Source organism: Megalopta genalis, chromosome 1 (genome assembly GCF_051020955.1).
Source record: "Megalopta genalis isolate 19385.01 chromosome 1, iyMegGena1_principal, whole genome shotgun sequence".
Taxonomy (NCBI): domain Eukaryota; kingdom Metazoa; phylum Arthropoda; class Insecta; order Hymenoptera; family Halictidae; genus Megalopta; species Megalopta genalis.
In genome coordinates this window covers 6,601,215-6,619,950 of record NC_135013.1, presented here as the reverse complement: position 1 = coordinate 6,619,950, position 18,736 = coordinate 6,601,215, and the positions used below count along the sequence as shown (strand labels likewise).

The 18,736-nt window shown below is 42.7% G+C and overlaps 3 protein-coding genes across 5 annotated transcripts; 1 reads left to right on the top strand and 2 right to left on the bottom strand.

Moving 5' to 3' along the window:
* Positions 1–65: 65 nt before the first annotated feature.
* LOC117228585 (uncharacterized) lies at positions 66–2,858 on the top strand. The gene is made up of 6 exons (XM_033484414.2): positions 66–195; positions 411–1,591; positions 1,669–1,855; positions 1,942–2,339; positions 2,431–2,642; positions 2,713–2,858. The coding sequence occupies exons 2-6, from the start codon at positions 492–494 to the stop codon at positions 2,727–2,729; spliced, it is 1,914 nt and encodes a 637-aa protein (XP_033340305.2). The 5' UTR covers positions 66–195; positions 411–491; the 3' UTR covers positions 2,730–2,858.
* A 160-nt stretch (positions 2,859–3,018) lies between these two features.
* Positions 3,019–6,896, bottom strand: LOC117228587 (uncharacterized). 3 transcript variants are annotated; one of them, XM_033484416.2, is made up of 8 exons: positions 6,507–6,896; positions 5,002–5,215; positions 4,732–4,920; positions 4,410–4,646; positions 4,252–4,331; positions 4,028–4,129; positions 3,584–3,832; positions 3,019–3,449 (listed from the first exon to the last, which is right to left on the bottom strand). In XM_033484416.2, exons 2-8 carry the CDS (start codon positions 5,185–5,187, stop codon positions 3,194–3,196), a joined length of 1,299 nt encoding a protein of 432 aa, XP_033340307.2. In that variant the 5' UTR covers positions 5,188–5,215; positions 6,507–6,896; the 3' UTR covers positions 3,019–3,193. The 3 variants fall into 3 exon arrangements, with proteins under 3 accessions (XP_033340307.2, XP_076375420.1, XP_033340306.2); XM_076519305.1 differs by having other exon boundaries at positions 4,732–5,215; positions 6,507–6,709; positions 6,775–6,896; XM_033484415.2 differs by having other exon boundaries at positions 4,732–5,215.
* A 154-nt stretch (positions 6,897–7,050) lies between these two features.
* PMP34 (Peroxisomal Membrane Protein 34) lies at positions 7,051–15,939 on the bottom strand. The gene is made up of 9 exons (XM_033484411.2): positions 15,684–15,939; positions 12,601–12,775; positions 11,327–11,387; positions 10,723–10,789; positions 10,341–10,489; positions 9,313–9,426; positions 8,522–8,769; positions 7,865–7,932; positions 7,051–7,564 (listed from the first exon to the last, which is right to left on the bottom strand). The coding sequence occupies exons 2-9, from the start codon at positions 12,670–12,672 to the stop codon at positions 7,420–7,422; spliced, it is 924 nt and encodes a 307-aa protein (XP_033340302.1). The 5' UTR covers positions 12,673–12,775; positions 15,684–15,939; the 3' UTR covers positions 7,051–7,419.
* Between the last annotated feature and the right edge of the window lie 2,797 nt (positions 15,940–18,736).

Genomic DNA, 18,736 nt, shown 5'->3' with positions numbered 1-18,736 from the left:
GTGGCCAACGTTTAAGGACATCAGGAATTATGCAATTAAAGGTAATAACCGGATAAAAGAGTCAGGGTAAATTGGATCAGTGCCGATCGATGCCCAGTGCTTCACTATAAAAAGAGCAACGCTGCTGAAAGTCGTCTTACTTGGTGCTGAACAGCATCGAGACCGTTCCGAAGCCCGGTCACCCTCGATCGCCATGTAAGTCAAGCCGATTTTAACTTCGTTCGACCCGTTTCCCGTGAACTACATTTCCGTAGACTCGAGCATTCGAGCATTTTACAGTAGAAGTTCCATAACAATTTCAATAACGCGAAAACATAATAATATCGTTTATTTCAGTGATTACAAAACAAGTAATCGGACATCTTTGGTAACCGTAGGTTTTAATGGGCTGATCTATTTTTGCTTCGCAGGTCCAAGAAATTCGCGGGACCAGCGTACAATCACTGTAACACGTAAAAACAATCACCGAGTGTAAATCTACGGAAGCCGTCATGTCGAAGATATACCAAGTGATCCTGACGATTTTCTCGCTTCTTCTTGCCCCGTCGATTGCTCTGTTGTTTCTGTGCCTGTATCTTTATCGCCGTGTGATCGACCTCGTCCTAAGGGCGCAGCTGAAGGAGAAATACGCGGGCCTCCTTGACGGAGCCGACAGCATCTGGGCCATCGAAGAGCCCTCGGCCCTAGCCGTGAACAATATCCTCTTGATATTCGAGAAGGATGCTCGGCATTCGAACACGAACTTCCTGGACAGCTTCAGGGAGCTGGTCAGGACGCGTCTCCTCCCTTCGGTGCACGAGAAGCTTCTGTACAAGAGGAAGAAGAGGTTCGGTTACTACTATTGGGAGAGGACCGATGAGATCGACCTGAAGGAGCGAGTCAGGTGGTTGGAGTACGAGAGGGCAAGTTGCGACGGGTCCTGCGACAGCGTTTACAACGGCCACTTGAAGAGGATCCTCTGGAACGTCTGCAACCAGCCGCTTCCGGAGGAGCACACCGCCTCCTGGGAGATCCTGGTCGGCAAATGCTGTCCCAGGTCGAGCCATCATTACCTGCGGCGACTGGAGGAACGTCTGGCCAGCAAGATCAAGATTCCCGTCCTCTTCAGGGTCCACCATTCCCTGGGCGACGGCATGGCTCTGCTGAAGTTCTTCAAGGAGGTGATCGTCGACAAGGAACCGGTCCAGGAGACATACGTGCACTTGGAGCACACGAGTTTCAAGATGAAGAGCCTGGAACCGAAGAAGATCAATTCTGTGAAGCCTTCTCTGATCGGCGACAGAAGCCTGCAGACCTGCCTGCAGAGGGACGTCATGTCCGCTACCATGCCGTTCATCCACTTCATGATGTTCTCCCAAGCCGCCAAGACGTTGACGACACAGTTCTCGAAGGGGGCGAAGTCCCTGCGAAATCTCACCTTGGAAGAGGCGAGAAGCAAGCTGAAAGTACTTTCAGACAACGAGATGGAGAGGCTGGTCGTTCTTCTTCGGAATCTCTGGAAGAACCTAAAGGGACTGGCAAGGTTAACGAAGATCATCATTGGGAGTCCTGCTTGCTTGATCGCTCAGGCTTTCCGCAGCATGGATAAAAGGTTGTCCCGCAGTTCGCTTTCGTCTTCCGGCATCGATGACGGTTCTGGTAACAATACTGCTATTATTCCGGTTCCAGCGCGCTCCACGGGGCGGAGATGACAGGTGAGAAGCTCGTCTCCTACTGGCTGGAGGACGATTTCAAGAACAACTACGACCAGAGGCTCTTCACCAAGATTCAGAACATAAAGAGCATCACTGGCGCCAGATTCGGGGACGTTATACTCGCTGCTCTGTCCGTTAGCTTACACAAACACTTCGTTCGTGTACGTGATCACTAAATCGACCGCTTTCTTCAGCAGGAAGAAGCTGGGATACAATTTCATTCATCAATCTCTCCTTTGCTTTCTAGACGAAGGAACCGACCCCGGACGCGATCAGCGTGATTCTCCCAGCAAAGATAGAAGATTGGAGCGAAGACGTCCCTCTGAAGAACAATATTTCCGTCGGGATATTGCCGCTCTGCATCTCGAGGATAGGCGGCAAGGCGTCCGCGAATCCTGTCGAGAACTCCCAAATCTTGGAACGGCTCGAGGACGTCAGGTGCGCGCACGATGCGCTCAAGAAGAGCACCGACTACATGGTCAACTTCTTGGTGATGAAGTTCCTGTCGGCCGTGCTTCCGGAGGCGTTCATGCGACCGGTGATCAAAAGTCACAGCACCATAGTCTTCAGCAACTTGGTCGGTCCACGGGAAGTCAAGGTGCTCGGCCATTCGGTGAAGAATATCGCATTCTGGATACCGAACAGGTATCTGATAGCAGCGCAAGCCGTCTTTCGTTTCTCCGAATGATATCGTTCGTTCGTTCTTGCGAGCTGAAGAGCGACCGATTTTTACCAGGGTCGACACAGGAATAGGCTGCTCGTTGGTGACCTATCGAGGCTATCTGCACCTGTCCCTGATCGCCGACAAAGCCCTGGTACCGAACGAGAAAGCTCTCACGCAGATACTGGAGAGCACCGTGCAGGAGATCGACCATCTCTACGACAAACTGACGTTGTCGTTCTTCTCGAAGAAGCTCCGCAGGAGCATGTCAACGCCCACGAAAAAAGGTAACCGACGAAGCGACCGGGAATGTGTGTACGAAGGAACGGCTCAGCTAAGGATTTTTATCCGTTTCAGGAATCGGCGTGTTGTAAAACTACGGAGCAGGAAGTCCCCTGACGCACGGCTTTTTTTGTAATCGTGCGAGTGTACAAGCGCTGTCTCTGCGCGAAAGATTTTTTTACTGTAAACACGAGAATCATAGAAATACTTCACATTGTTGACATTCTGTAAGTCATTGCTCCTCGACCATCCTCTGGGAATCTCTCGTTCACGTTGCTCGAAGCACACTTAACTTTAAGCTTACTTGTAACTTGCACGTTCGCATCTTCTGAAAATGCTTGTGCATGATCATTACACCGTGAAGAACGAGGTCAACGATCGTAGAGATCGCACGGTTGTAATGTTACAAAGAAAAAAATCTTCGTTGGAAAAGTTACAAACGCGCTTGCAAAATATGATGCGGTGTTAACATAATATAATAACAATAATAATAATAATAATAATAATGAAGAACTCGATTGAGAGCTCTTCGTCACTGAAAATTGGTAACGTTCGATCAACGGTTCGACTTCAGGAAGACGTACGGCCAGAAGACGATGTCGAAGAGGGTGTTGAAGAAGGAGAAGTTGGACCGCTGACGACCGGAAGACGATTTCAGGCTCGCGTTCACCAACGAGGTGGCCTTCTCACGAACAATCGGTGGATTTTTCGCTTTGTTCTTGCTCCATTTCTTCCTTTTCTCTCTGTCGTTGTTCCTGTCGGACGAGGTCGCTTCGGAGCTCGTGTCGACGTACTCGCGGTGCCTGAGCGGCCTTTTGAAACACAGTCAACGAATTAACTGCGGGAACCGAGTCAAGAGCCTGCCGGTCGGCGATGGCCGACGGAAGAAGACGGAGAAACGGAAAAAGGAACCGTAGTTTCGGCAAGAAATTCACAGATACTGAACCATTTCTTCTTCTTGCATTCCTCGGGAGACGAACTCTTCAAGTCACTGTCGTCTTCCGGTCGGCTCGAGGATGCCAGATCCTGATTCGTGCAGGTCTTGCAGGGGCAATTCAATTTCAGGGTCTGTAGGATCGACAGGACTCGTGGATCGTTGACGCCGTCGGCGAGGGCCGCGGAGTCGTCGGTCGACGACTGTGCCCGGAAGCCGCTCGCCTCTGTTCCTGAAGTTTTCTCGTCGTCCCAGACTATTCTGAACAAGTCGCGGTAATTACGAGTCAATTATATTCTATATATTATATATATATATATATATATATATATAAAATATATTCTATAAAATATATATATAATAAATATAAATATATATATAAAATATATTCTATATATTATAGTCAATTATATAATTCTATCTGGAATTTTGTACGCGATGCGTGTAGGAACTAACTTTGTTTCCTTCACAGTTCTCTCCAAACGAACCTCCTCGAGCTGAATCTCGCCCTGAGCTTGATCAGACTTCTCCGCTGCTCCCTTCTCTGCTAGCTCGACGCTGTTGGTATCGAACACTTAGTCGATTCACATTTCATAAGCTACAGCGTCGAAAACTGGCATCCCCGAATTTACGAATAAAATGACAACGAAAACTTGGAAAAGTTCAACGAACGAACTAACTTGTTCTTCAGGTCGCAGCCAGGAGGACACTTGGAATTCGTGCAGTCTTTCAGTTTCCTGTTGGTCGTCGTTCTCTTACCCTGTCGAGCACGAAACATCACGTGATCATAAATCAAATCGCGGGAATCTTTGTTAACTTAATCTCGATTTGAAAATACCGAACGAAACTCCTGAACAGTTTGCATCGGCAAAGCGACGATCTTCGCCCTGGGGATTCTGCTGCTTTTCACCGGTGGCACAGGCGACGTCGTAGTATTTTTGCATTCCAGTGGTTCCTCGTTTTCCTTCGCCTTCTCGTCGTCCTCGACGTTCTCGGCCGCGTGATCCGCGTTACCTTTGCCGATCACCTCGATCGTCGTGATCTTGTACGACAAATTCTGCGTTTCCGTCGTTTGCTGTAAATCACAGAACCATGCGCATTCGGTGAGGTTAGAACGCTGAGGTTACATACTGAGGTTAGAATCGCCGGACGATTCGAACCTTCAAAAAATTGGTCAGGTCCTCCACGTCGACGACCCCGTTACCGACGTCGTTCCCCTTCTCGTCTTTCTCCTCGTCCGAAGTCCCGGACGCTGTCGACTCTTTCACGGAATCGACGGTTTTGTTCGCCGCCGGTTTCGCCGCATTGTTTCTCGCTCGCCTCGTCGCCCCCGGTGCCTGATATCTTTTCTGAAAATTCTTCCCTGATGTAAATCGGCCGCGGACGTTGCGAACCTTAACGGCCCGTTTTCCAAGCGATGCCCCACTAACCATCGGGCAGCGGCCGTTCTTCCTCGCGTTGAGGAAATTCGGCACGTCCGGTTGACTGACGGCGGCGTCGTAATCGTACGTGATAGCTGGCATCCTTCTCTCGTCGGTTTTCACGGCGAAACGCGGCGTGGCCAGCTTCTTCGCTGTCGACGAGTCGTGGATCCCACGTTGCGATCTCGCGCTCATCGTCTTCTCGACATTGCGACGATACCGGCTGAGAAAAACATGGGGATTTCAATGAATTACAGTCGTCAGTTTCCCTTGTCGTTGTTTATTATAAGCTTTTGACGGACGTTAGTCGGCTTATGTCGCCGTTCCGCGTTACTTAACGCGTTCAGCGGACGCCATTTTGAATTTGAACGGCTGCATACGACGCAGTAATTGTTACATGGTTCTCTGTTGATAAAGTTGAAGAGAACTCCGTGGCTAGTTAAGAAGGAGAACTTATCAATAATTATATTACGGGATTTGACGATTCTATTTTGCTATTATACAGGGTGTTCCAAAAATGTCTCGCAATACGGAAATGGCGGGTTCCTCGGATCATTTGAAGCAACTTCTTCCTTTAAAAAAATTCTCTCCGAGGCACCGTTAACGAGTTATTAACTAATGCAGAGGAAGAGCTACGAAATAGAGAAACTTGGAAGACAGTAGCAGCATTTACTTAGGATTGTCGAAGTCATTCTAGTTAATTGGAAGGAGCATACACAATTGGATAACCGTTAAGACGCTTCGTGCTGTCAGGTCTCATATATTTTAGATAACTTTCACTTTCAACGCTCGTTAGAGATGCGCTATAGCCTGTCACGAGCGTAAACGTTTCACATAATCCACGTCAGGGAATACGGATCGTTTCGAGCTTGCAGAACAGACGTAACTCGCGAGAATTGTATCGAATTAGAATATACAGGGTATCCCAAAAATGTTCCTCCGATCATTTGAAGCAACTTCTTCCTTTACAAAAATTTTCTCCGAGGCACCGTTAACGAGTTATTAACAAAAAAACGGTGACCAATAAGAATCGAGTACGGCTGACGCGAGGCGGCCCAGCCAACCAGCGCACGATGCCCAGTACCGCTCATTGGCTCGGCCGCCTCGCGCCAGCTGAGCTGGGATTCGACCGCCTCGACCGCTGGCGCCGTTGGCTCGGCTGGCTCGCGCCAGCTGAGCTCACCTCTCATTGATCACTGTTTTTCGTTAATAACTCGTTAATGGTGCCTCGGAGAAAACTTTTGTAAAGGAAAAAGTTGCTTCAAATGACTTGAGGAACTCGCCACTTTCGGATTGCGAGACATTTTTGGGACACCCTGTAGAATGTTAACGAAGTCACAAAATCAACGAGCCGATTTCCAACGCTAATATTTCATCGAAGACAAATGGAGTTTGCGTCTCGTAGAGTTTCGCGACGGTAGCGCACATATTCGCTGGATTAAAATAGCCTCGATTAGCCCTGAAAACTGGTCGGCTAGCAACGATGAGATACAGGTCTGAATATGAAAACGTACGCGGAAGCGATCGAGCCGCGCGATCCCGGTTCCAGGCGCTTTTTCGCGTGTCTGCGTGGCCTGAACTTGCTCCAGAGTTTTAGGACCGCGTTCGTGGACCTGTTCTCGATCTTCGCCAAGGTCGGGCTCCGTTGATCGACAGAGGTTACGGGCTTGGTCGCCTCACCGGTCCATTCCGACTTCGGTTTCCGGCGGAAGTGCGACTGAAAACGGAAATGCGGTTTCCTCGAGTTCGCCAGTATTCCTGGTGTTGGTCTTTACATCTTACAGACTAACGCGCCGGACATATTTCCTCTCCGATCGTTTCGCTTTCACGGTATTCTGGTTAAACAGAAGACTTTTCGCCGGATCCAGCAGTGCCATCTCGATCGCCAGCGTTGCTCGCGAACCTGGCTACGGATGCTCAAATAAGCAAATCTACACTGCGATACAAGGTTCAGATTTTATACAGGGTGTCTTAGACTTCTCCGTATACATATATTGTATAATAATATTATTTTCTAAAAGCGAATACCGCAAGGAGTGAATAGACATTGTACGAGAGTTTAGATTTAAGAATTTATTTGAAAGTTGTAATAATAAATTGATTAATTTCGCTGTTGGCACCAAGAACCGAGACGACGTTTGATTTTCTGCTTGAAAAATGTCTGGCTGAAAAGCTTGGGAATTTTCAGAAATATGTGTTGTATATTTGGCTGGCTATGTATTGAAAAAGTTTACACAAGCTTTATTCCTGGGACCAATTTCTTCTCCTCTAACTTATTTCGCTTGGTACATGAAATAGAAATGTACTTCGTTATGCAAGCATTATGCATATCTAAATTATTTCCGTCTTGAAATCGCTATAGTTTATCGTAACGAAGGGAACAATGCCGATATCACCGCATAATACTGTTCGCTATCTAAGACGTTATTATCTCAACAGCGGCCTGTGCAGAAGAATACGGATCACGAATCTTGATATCTTTTCGTACGCTAAAAACATCAACGCGGCTGTCAGAACCGTTTGAAGTAATTTAGCTTCCATTCCTTTGTACAGTCCCGCCATTCCTTGTTTCCTGAAGAAAGAAAAATAATAAAAGTTTATTAATCCCGGAGAAACCATCTTATGGTAAAAAATCATTTATCAAAGAATAAAAATGTTATTCTTGTTGAATTCAAAGTGTTCTTTGTCCTTGAACATTCTCATCCATTTTGAGAGGAATAGAGAACCAAATGATATTAGTATTTTTTTCAGTATTTAATTCAGTATTTTCATTTTTTTTTTCATTGTCGCATAAAGATATTATTACACCAATTTAAAATTGTATTTTATAGTTTAATTATTATAACGAAAGATAAAGATGTTAAATACTTACTTTAATATGTACAAAAGTATCTGCAATGTGCCGGCATCAGGTGGAAGATTTGGATACTTGTGACCTTGCTGAAAATGAAAAATATAGCTGTATTTGGATCTCTTTTATCAGACTAAGGGCGTAGAAATGTTCAGAGGAATTTTCTGCATCCTATAACAGACTATTTATTGTTGCAACTATACAGCACGGATGATTATTGCCGCTCTTAACATAACGTGGGATGTAAAATGCGGCAGGAATCAATTGTTTTTGAGGCGTCAGTCACGTCTCTTGCGGCGAAATCAAGAAGCTCCGTTCAGGATCCGTATAATGTCATTTTGTGGTAGTGGCAAAACGCTCAAACTGTTGACCAAATTACCAACATTCGCTTTTGTCCAACAGTTTGAGCGTTTTGCCACTACTCCGATACGGACTTCGAACGGAGCTTCAGTTTTTCTCCGCAAGAGGCGCCACTTGTCGCAAGTGGCGCTGATTTTAAATTCTTGGGAGCAGACGAATTGTACAATTCAGACGCGGCAGAGTCTCCTACGTATTTTCGTACCCCCGGAAAATCTTTCTGACTCGAAGAAGCTCGGCAAATTTCATGTAATTCTTCTTTCGTTCAAGGTTGTTTGCTTCGAACCATTGTCCCCGTTTGATCTCGATTCTCTGACTTACCCTGAGCTTCGTTTGCACCAGCTGCAACGGGTAAGTGAGCGCAGTGGCAACTGCTTTGGCAACGGCACCGATGGCAAAGAACACCCAAGCAGGCGGCTGCGAGCCTTGCATGGTAGCGGTGACCCTCCTCTTGATGCTCTCGTAGGTCATAAACTGAATAGCAGGGTTTATCACGAGCATCAGGCTGGGCAAAGTTCCTGCCCAGAGGTTTCCAAGGCCTTCGTATTTCCATATGTGAAGGAGACCATCTGAAGCACAACGCGAAGTCTGAACAAACACTCTAAGTCACTTCAGCACTGACGTTCGTCGTCGGCATAGAATATCTACAGTCTTCGAGTTGGTATACTAATTGCAAGTGTACCTTCAGTTATAGCAATATTATGCAACGCTACTTGGACATTAGCCTGGAGTTCTTTAAACGATGATTGATCGTTACGAGACGTCACGCGTTCAACGAAATGCTGATTTATACAAATTCTACGTGGCTAATGGACCACGCGCGTTCCATTTTTGGGGTGAGAAACGAATGGACAACGAGATTTACAGAGGATACGGATGTTAGAATAGTTCGACCGGTTAAATTTTCTTAGACGCTCAGCAGGTCCAAAGTCACGATATTCAAATCGATGTAACATCGTGCAAAGAAGGGAATCCGAAACGTTTTCGCAGTTCGTTCGGCACACGGAACGAAGTTTAAACGACGACCGGTCATTTACATAATGATTACGGCCTGCAAACATTATGATGTAACTGCGATTAGTGTTTTATAAGCTAGACACTTCGAAGTTTACCGAGCAACGTGCTGTATTCGTTGTTGTTCCTCTCCGGGTCCATGCCGACACCCCTCATCTTCAGCCTTGTGTTCACCACCCACAATGGCGTCGTTGTGATGACGTTGATCACACCTGAGACAATGAAATCGTAAAGATCGTATATCGCTAATTCTGCGCTAAATTTAATTATTGGAAGACTGTGTTTTCGTACCAATTATTGGGTTGTGTAATAAGCTCGCCCGTGTTTTCTTGGAAGAAAATATAGTACCGTGCAGTCGTCGAAGGACGGACTTACTATATATCTACCCTGTCTTAAGTACCCTGTCTTTCATTTAAGCTAAATTACGTAGAAATAACTCGACGGGAATGTATCTTAAAATGTATCCGAACTTTTTCATTTAAATCCTGTAAACCCTATGACGTCAGAGGTCGATTCCTTTTAATCTATCAAAATGATGTCAACATTTTATCGCAATCTAATCTATCCTGTCTTAAAATAGACACCTCCAGCTTTCATATCAGTTGAATTGCACAGAAATAGCTCTACGGGAACGTATCTTAAAATGTATCATGTATTTTTCTTTTAAATTCTGTAAACCCCATGATGTCAGAGGTCGATTCCTTTTAATCTATCAAAATGATGTCAACATTCTATTGCAATCTAATCTATCCTATCTTAAAATAAACACTTCCAGCTTTCATTTCAGCCGAGTTGCATAGAAATAGTTCTACGGGAACGTATCTTAAAATATATCCGAACTTTTTCTTTTAAATCCTGTAAATCTCGTCGACGTCAGAGGTCGATACCTTTTAATCTATCAAAATGATCTCGTCATTCTATTGCAATCTAATCTACCCTATCTTAAAGCAGATACTTCCAGCTTTCATTCAAGCTAAGTTACATAATAATAGCCGCACGAGAACACATCTTAAAATTCATCCAAACTGTCGCTTCGTGTTCGTGAAATTTTCCTTTTTTCTCCTAGGTGTCAGAGGTCAGCGAACGGACTTACTACACAACCCAATGTTACGATCGTCAATAGTACCAGCGATGGATGCGACCAGCAGGTCGTTCCCAGCCGACTGGTTTCTCTTGCTCCTAAGCATCTTCAGCCCGTGGAATGTGTAGAAGTAAACAAAGTTGCTGGCGCAGAGGCTCTGGAGTACCGGCACCATTCCTCTGTACAGCGTGTACCTTGAACCGAACATTTCAACGACGAAACTGAGAAAAATCCCGAGCGAACAGAATTTTTTTTCGACGTCTATTGCGCAACGCCGAGATGCTACAAAGAATCGTCGGCTGAGATTTGCCCGATGCAAACTCGGCTGCGCAAACATTTAATTCGAGCGCGGGGCAACTATTGTTTCAGCAATTATCGTATTCGGGCTTGTTTGATTCACGTGTGTGCTTTGTAAAATCATACGTACGGTCCCTCCTTCATCACGAGTTCCCGGATCGTCGCTAGGGTGTTCTTCGACTCTCGACCTTCTTCCACTGTCAACAAGAAAAATAAAATAATAATAATAAGCGAGAGATCATCGTACATGGAAGCTACAGTAATGTCTCCCTTACTGACGCTCAGATTGTCCACTGAAATGGATAATTTGGCAAGAGGAGATACGATTATTCGAGCCTTGTGGCTCGTTTTTATGATTGTGGACAATTTATAACTATAAAAATAGATCACAAGGCTCGAATAATCGTATCTCCTCTACCCAAATTGTCCATTTTTGTGCGCGATCTGAGCGCGAATTAGGGAGAAATCGCTGTACAGTAATGTCTCCCTTACTGACGCTCAGATTGTCCACTGAAATGGATAATTTGGCAAGAGGAGATACAATTATTCGAGCCTTGTGGCTCGTTTTTATGATTGTGGACAATTTATAACTACAAAAATAAACTGCAAGGCTCGAATAATAGTATCTGCTCTTCCCAAATTGTCCATTTTTGTGCGCAATCTGGGCGTCAATTAGAGAGACATTACTGTATTGGCTATAAAATTGGAAAATCGAATGATATCGAGAGACTCACGTTGTAGACGACTTCTTACCGTGTCCAGAGGAAAGAACGTCGCCATGGCGACCACGCTGCCCTGCAAAACATTTGTAAGTGGCACTTGCGTCGAAAAGCTCGGCGCCATGCCCGTTAACCTTTGGACGACAGATATTTTTCAGCGTTTATGGCAGCCACGACTAGATCCGTTCAAATCTGAACGATTCATTTTCACTTGTATATCGTTAAAATCTCTGCCGAGGCCAAAGATCATCCTTTTATTAGTTTCGATATTAACCCTTAGCGCTCCGTTGGCTCCGCTACGGAGACATTCGTCATTTGTTCCGTAACTCCGAAGGCTCCGCTGCGGAGCCAAATGTTTTTAGCACACGTTATCGGCGGCGTTATCAATTGTTATCTGTAAATAACGTAATAAGTCTGTACCATTACGATTGAACCGTTGACATTTCCTATGGTTAGCAACATGGAGAAAAATAAATAGTACGATGAGAATTTAGAGCCGAGTGATACCGAAAACGTATTTGATTTTGAAGAGTTAAAAGACATTGTGGAAGACAATGTTGGTTATGATTCTGACGCTTCGAGTGGTAGTAGCGAAATTATACTACCAAAGAAACGAAGAATGAGAATTATTGAAAGCGAAAGCGAAGATTCGTTACAAGACTTAGACGAATGGCGCGATGTTATGGAAGAATTACATATTCCAGATAGAATACCTTTTAGTGTATTGCCACAGGTCATTGGACCACAAGTTCCTACAAACATCGATTAGTCGATACAATATTTTAAATTATTTTTCACGGGCGAATCGGTAAATGAAATTATAAAGGAAACCAACAATTACGCAGAAAATGTTCTAAACTCGAAAGAAATGTCTAGTAACTCTATTTGGCAAAGCGAATACTGCGACACTTGTCCAAATAAACCCAGAATGCACATGGGAGATTGTTACCAAAGATATCGCACCATGGTGAATTACAAAATTTAAAATTTATCTTTTATTTACAATAGGAAAATGTATATTTATAAAATAAATAAAATCAAATGCATTCACAAGGACGTGTAATCTTTTCCGCTCGAAATAAGACTTCCTTTATCTCAGGCACTCCGCCCCAAAAATGTGCCGGAGTTGCTGGTAGGCAGTACTCGAGAAACGCGCGGAGCGCTAAGGGTTAATAGTTGATAGTTACACGTGACTGCCACAACATTATAATTGAAATGGAATGTTTCTAACTCCGGGTCCAAACGGACCCGGCGCTCGTCATCCGTGGGTTAATTATGATCGTACTTACGGCTGCGCCGGAAATCGCGTGCACCAGGGTCTCGTAGGTGAACAGACCGCCATTCCGTCCACCGCCTCCCATTTTGCCCTGATCAGTGCGAACCGGAAACGCAGAATGATTGCTCGATCGGGTAATCAGTCGGCGTTCATGTCACGCCGATATTGATAAACGTTTCTTTTTTTATCTGTAAACATCACGTGTTCGACGATTAGTGAGGTGACACGGTATAATATCGTTATTAGCAATTAAACCTTGGACCCGATCAAGGTCTTGTCGCAGCTCCCCGTTGTAACGACGTTTACTTCATACTCTTACCGGTTTTTATTGACAGAAATTTATTAGCTCGAAGAATCGTCCGAGTTTCGTGGCGAGCAATTAATTGCGTTGAATTTCGGTCGATTCTACGGCTCGTGTTTCCGTTATTCAATTATCTGACACGGTCGAGGTCTTATTTTATTTTCAATTAAAAATTTTTTTAAAAATCGAATCTTTTAGTGCATGAAATTTATACCTTCGGCTATAAATATTATTAAAATGTGCATTGACGTACATATGTATCTGCAGTATACATAAATGCAGTTTACAATTTATTCGATTTATATATTATTTATATATTAAAACGAATCGATGGTACATCGCGCGAAAATTTATAGCAAATTCGTTTTTAGAGCTCGAGAGCGAGGTGAGACCGTTTTTAATAAAGAAGTTAGAAAGCAATTTCGACGTTGGAAAACTTTTAGCGTAGATCATAAAGGAACTGGTTTTAATTACTTCATCCACGCGAGGTTTCAATTCATCTCGATCTTATCTAGATGCTGGCAACACTGTCGCTTCGTTCACTTCGAGTATAATCGAATTATTGGAGTCGATAGTAACGATGCACACCGCGAACCTGTTACGAAAGTCTAAAACCGTTTTATTTGCCGCAGTGCTATTCATTCGCGAAGGAAATAATAATAAAAATTCTCAATTTTACCGATTTTCTATTTCTGACTCGCTGCTAGCTTGAATCTCAAAGTTCCAACCGGCAAATCAACAATATCTAAATTAATCAATTAAATTCAATTCTCGTGACAATTTCACCGCTAAACATTATTATTATATCGATAGTTTTTTTTATGGAAAACAGTCAAATACTTATTGCTAAACATACAACATTATTATCGGACGGCGAACGTTTACTTAAATCAACAATCGCACTCACCAATTTACAACCAATTTACAATATAACTTAAACGGTTTAAGTTTCTAGTAGACACGGAACAGTCGTTAAAACGTCTATTAATAGGCAAATTATGAAAATACTTTCACTAAATACCGACGATAAAATTTCAATTTACAGTAATGTCTCCCTAATTGACGCCGAAATTGTGCTGAAGAATGGACAATTTGGGAAGAGGAGATACGATTATTCGAGCCTTGAAGCACGTTTTTATAATTGTTGACAATCAATAACCATAAAAAAAACGAGCCACAAGGCTCGAATAATCGTATCTCCTCTTTCCAAATTGTCTAATCGAAGGGAATTTTCGTGCACAATCTGAGCGTCAGTTAGGGAGACATTACTGCAATTGCCGCTACATGCGTCGCAAAATCGTTTATATTTGGCACAGGCTCGAACGGTCTCCAAATACGCAGAGGTCGAGTTTAGTACCAAAAACGAAGAACACAGTTTACAATTTAGAAAAACTAAATTCTTACATCAACAAAATTTAGATTTGAGAAATTGTTAAAAGCATAATTGTTGTATAAATCACAAGACTCAATTTCACACGCGTAAAATGCGCTCTGTCATATATAAAATATATGACTATATATGACTATATGACTATAAAATATAACTATAAAAAAGAAACGAAGAACACAGTTTGCAATTTAGAAAAACAGTTCAACCCTTTGCACTCGAGTGGTGACTCTGAGGCACCGCTAAAAAAATCTTTATGTCACATTTCAAAATAATTCTTACATCAACAAAATTTAGATTTGAGAAATTGTTAAAAGCATAATTGTTGTATAAGTCACAATACTCAATTTCACACGCGTAAAATGCGCTCTGTCATATGTAAAATATATAACTATATATGACTATATGACTATAAAATATAACTATAAAAAAGAAACGAAGAACACAGTTTGCAATTTAGAAAAACAGTTCAACCCTTTGCACTCGAGTGGTGACTCTGAGGCACCGCTAAAAAAATCTTTATGTCACATTTCAAAATAATTCTTACATCAACAAAATTTAGATTTGAGAAATTGTTAAAAGCATAATTGTTGTATAAGTCACAATACTCAATTTCACACGCGTAAAATGCGCTCTGTCATATGTAAAATATATGACTATATATGACTATATGACTATAAAATATGACTATAAAATGTCGACTAATACATTAAAATACATGACTATAAAATATATGACATTTATTTTATAGTCATGTATTTTAATGTATTAGTCAACATTTTATAGACATTATATACAGACTATAAAATATATGACTATATCTATGACAATATATTCCGTGTGGACACTTTCATCATCGCGAATTCTTTTCCCATCGAGCTATATATCCGTCACATTTTATCACCGCGTCTAATGCTATTGACATACGCGCGTTCATAAAAGAATTATAATTCATAAAAGAATTAAACGGCAAGCATCGTCCAATAATATCACAGATTCGCGATCACCGTCTACTAAAACCCTCGAGCAGTGTTTACACAACATCGAACGACCCGCGAACTCTCGCCAACAATTCTCCGATAAACAGGCAGAAAGAGTACAAGTCGTATGTTGACCTAAATAGTGCAAGCCGTCGCCGTGAAAAAGCTGCGGCGTTCCCGAGTCTCGAGTGCGATGTTTATTTTGCCGAGCGTAGCAGAGCAAAACATTGTCCGTCCGTCGACTTCTACGTCGCAAAATCTCTGGCACTCGATTATACACGTGTTTCTTCCGCACGCTTCGTACGGTCACGCAACCGATAAGACGGGAAATTAATATAAGAAATAATTCCGACTTGTGTGCTCTCTTCTGCTTGGCCACCGGTGAATCAGTTCGCACGCCGGCGTACATATTCTGCTGTGCTACGTACGCGGTCTGGCCACTGGTCTGTTAAATGGTATCAGCACCGCACCGGACAGTCCGGTAGGATTATCTCGCGCACCGTAGACCGAGTCCCATGCTAACTGTCCGCCGGTAGATCAGCAGCGAGGCACAATTACCGCGAGTGCAAGCGATTCGCTGCTTCGTCGCGCGATCGCGTGCTGACTCGACGAGCGGCGCGCTGACACTGTCGAGGAAAAATTCCGCAATTTCGTCAGCGATCGGAAAGAGAGAGAGAGAGAGAATGAGAGAGTAGAGCCCACGTGCCACGATGATCGCCTAACGCTGTTATGGGAGCGCCAGCGCGGCCTTCGTGGGTCGTGCACAGTGGATCCGTGTTTTTAATTTTTTTTTATCACGCACACGCCGCCATTCGGCTAGACTGCTGGGCTACGCCGAGCGGAACAATGAGCCTCTCCGCGAATCATCGTACTACAGGCGTGCCAGATGAAGTGACTTCGGCCATGACGCAACGCGCACCAACACGCTTGCGCGCCGTTCCTACGCGAGTTCTTGCGCTTGTGCGGCCCGATGAGGTCGATGCGGCCTAGGCTCGCGTGTTCCGGCTCCGAGCACGCGCGTCTTCTTCCCGCTTAGGATACACTCGCCGCGGGAAGTATGTTAACACTAGATCGCGCGCGCCCAAGGAAGTCATTTTGACTGCTTTTTAATTTCAATTGGAAAAAGAAATTATGTATATAATGATACAATTTCTTAGAATTTTTTGACTTTTCGTACAACATGTAAATGTGTTTATTAATAGTTGTAGTTACCTCCCCACCCCCTCCTTCATTTCTGGTATATATATGTCTTATACTTATATTGCTCAAAAGCAGTCGTTTTGACTGCTTGGGAAATTTTAAATAATTGAATGACTCTTATCATTGAATTGAATAAATTTCTTATATGACCAGTTCGCCTCTGTATTGAAATAAAATTTTTCATTTTCTTCGATTACCGTTGCATGATAACGTACAAGTACATGATAAATTGTCGATTTGGACGTGTAATAGATAAGTTGCAGTTGCTCAATAAACTGAAGTAGTACTTGTTATTCGTATCTTAAATTTTTGTTGTTGTTAATATTTACTAATAACCTGTTATGTAACTGTAAATAATATAAAAAAATATTAAAAATTAATTTTAAACAAATTTCTTTACACATTAGTTATTCTTTCACTTTTATTATTCTTATTATTATTCTTTATTATTATATAATATATTATTATTATTATTATTCATTATTCTTATTTCTCTATTATTCTTTATTATTCTTTATTATTATTATTCTTATTCTCTATAGTTTTATTCCTTCTTTTTATTCTTGACTACTTTTAGGAAATATAGGTATATACTAAGTTTCAGTCTTTCTAGTGTTAATACTTAACCGTTTGACTGTTGAGGAGCGCTATCGCGATAACATAAGAAGAGCGCGATAGCGCTCCTGTTTTTTTTTATGCCAAGACTGCGGAGAGCGTAATAACGCTGCTCTGAATCACTAGAATTTGTGCTTATTACCAATTTTATTCGCAAAATTAATTGAAACAAATTTATGTAAGTAAGTGGTATTTTTTAATTGTTGTTGCAAAGCGATACAAGTGAGTTTATTGTATGAAAAGTGTTTTACATATTTTCCCATACACGCGCAATCAGTGCCGCAGTTTTGGCATATGTCCGAAAGAATATGTCAGCAGCCAAACGGTTAACACAGACGGGTTGTTTTTTTTCTTCGCCTTTCTCGGTTTCCGGGCATTTTTTTAAGACAATTGAATGAACATGTATGCGCGGTTTACAAAGTGTTGCGGTTTTATTAGATCAATACTATTTCTGATAAAGTTTTACGCAGTTGTTTATTTATATTTCTAGGGTTAACAAAATATCAATAAAATATTGATAAAGTATTAATAAAAATTCAAGCAAAGACGTAACTCTACGCGGCTCGTCCTAGAAAGTCAGTTTGGAAAAATGTAAATTTACGTGACCGTTTAGTGTTAACAGCTTTTCGAACATAATAACTTTTTTCAAATTCGTCCGAGTCACTGCAATAGTTTTTTAGACGATTGAAGAACTAGGCTGCCAGACAATAACTATAATACCTTTTTTTAATTTTGTTATAACTTGGAATCGTCACCGCTTAAAATTGTTATACAACGTTACAAAATAATCTTAACATGATCAAATTACCGAGATCTACGGAACGCATTTTTTTTTTCAAATTTTCGTTACAGGCTCAGATAAAATAGTAAACGAAACGTGAGTTTTTATTTATTTATTATAGTTGTTGTCTAGTAGACCAGTCCCTCTGTTATCTAAATAAAATTCAATTCATTTGGACCAATTTGAAAAAAGTCGTTCCGTTTAAAATGCTGCCAGCATACTTCCCGCGGCGAGTGTACCTAGCCGCTTTCGACTTTGGAACACGCATTTACCTCTGTATCTGCTCGCCTTCCTTACCGGCGCGGTCTCGGTTCTACTGCTCAGCGTTCAGCCAACAGGGTTACGGCTTCGTTGTTGCGAGTTTGACGTTGTTGGAGAACTGCTCTGTAGATTTTTGGCGTGTTAGAGGACATCGAGACGAAGCGGGATTTCTGGGACGGAAGAGGATCTTTCAAGCTTCCCGGGATAGACGATGATCGCGGTGATCATGGAAATTACCAAGATTACGAAAATCCAAGTCACAAAGATTCATACTGTTTGGACAGTCGGAGCTTAAAAAGTTCAGGAGCTTCGCGAGATTATTTGAGATTATTTTTCTTTCTTTTCCTTTCTCCTTTTTTCTCTTTGTTTGTACTTGTTTGCTTATTTATTACTTCCTTTCTCTCTCTCTCTCTCTCCCTCTCCTCGCTCTCTCTCGCTCTCTCGCTCTCTCTATTCCTCTCCTCGCTCTCTCGCTCTCTCTATTCCTCTCCTCGCTCTCTCTCGCTCTCTCTCTCTCCCTCTCTCTCTCGCTCTCTCTCTCGCTCTCTCTCTCTCGCTCTCTCTCTCCCTCTCTCTCTTGCTCTCTCTCTCTCTCTCTCTCTCTCTCTCTCTCTCTCTAATTGT

Coding starts and splice junctions, on each gene's coding strand:
- LOC117228585 (XM_033484414.2), top strand. CDS start 492: ATGTCGAAGATATACCAAGTGATCCTGACGATTTTCTCGCTTCTTCTT. Junction 1,592..1,668: donor TTCCGCAGCATGGATAAAAG/GTTGTCCCGCAG, acceptor TTCCGGTTCCAG/CGCGCTCCACGGGGCGGAGA. Junction 2,340..2,430: donor GCATTCTGGATACCGAACAG/GTATCTGATAGC, acceptor GATTTTTACCAG/GGTCGACACAGGAATAGGCT.
- LOC117228587 (XM_033484415.2), bottom strand. CDS start 5,187: ATGAGCGCGAGATCGCAACGTGGGATCCACGACTCGTCGACAGCGAAG. Junction 4,130..4,251: donor GGCTGCGACCTGAAGAACAA/GTTAGTTCGTTC, acceptor CGATACCAACAG/CGTCGAGCTAGCAGAGAAGG. Junction 3,450..3,583: donor GAATGCAAGAAGAAGAAATG/GTTCAGTATCTG, acceptor GTGTTTCAAAAG/GCCGCTCAGGCACCGCGAGT.
- PMP34 (XM_033484411.2), bottom strand. CDS start 12,672: ATGGGAGGCGGTGGACGGAATGGCGGTCTGTTCACCTACGAGACCCTG. Junction 10,490..10,722: donor CTCGTGATGAAGGAGGGACC/GTACGTATGATT, acceptor GTTCGGTTCAAG/GTACACGCTGTACAGAGGAA. Junction 7,933..8,521: donor TGGTGCAAACGAAGCTCAGG/GTAAGTCAGAGA, acceptor TTTCATTTTCAG/CAAGGTCACAAGTATCCAAA.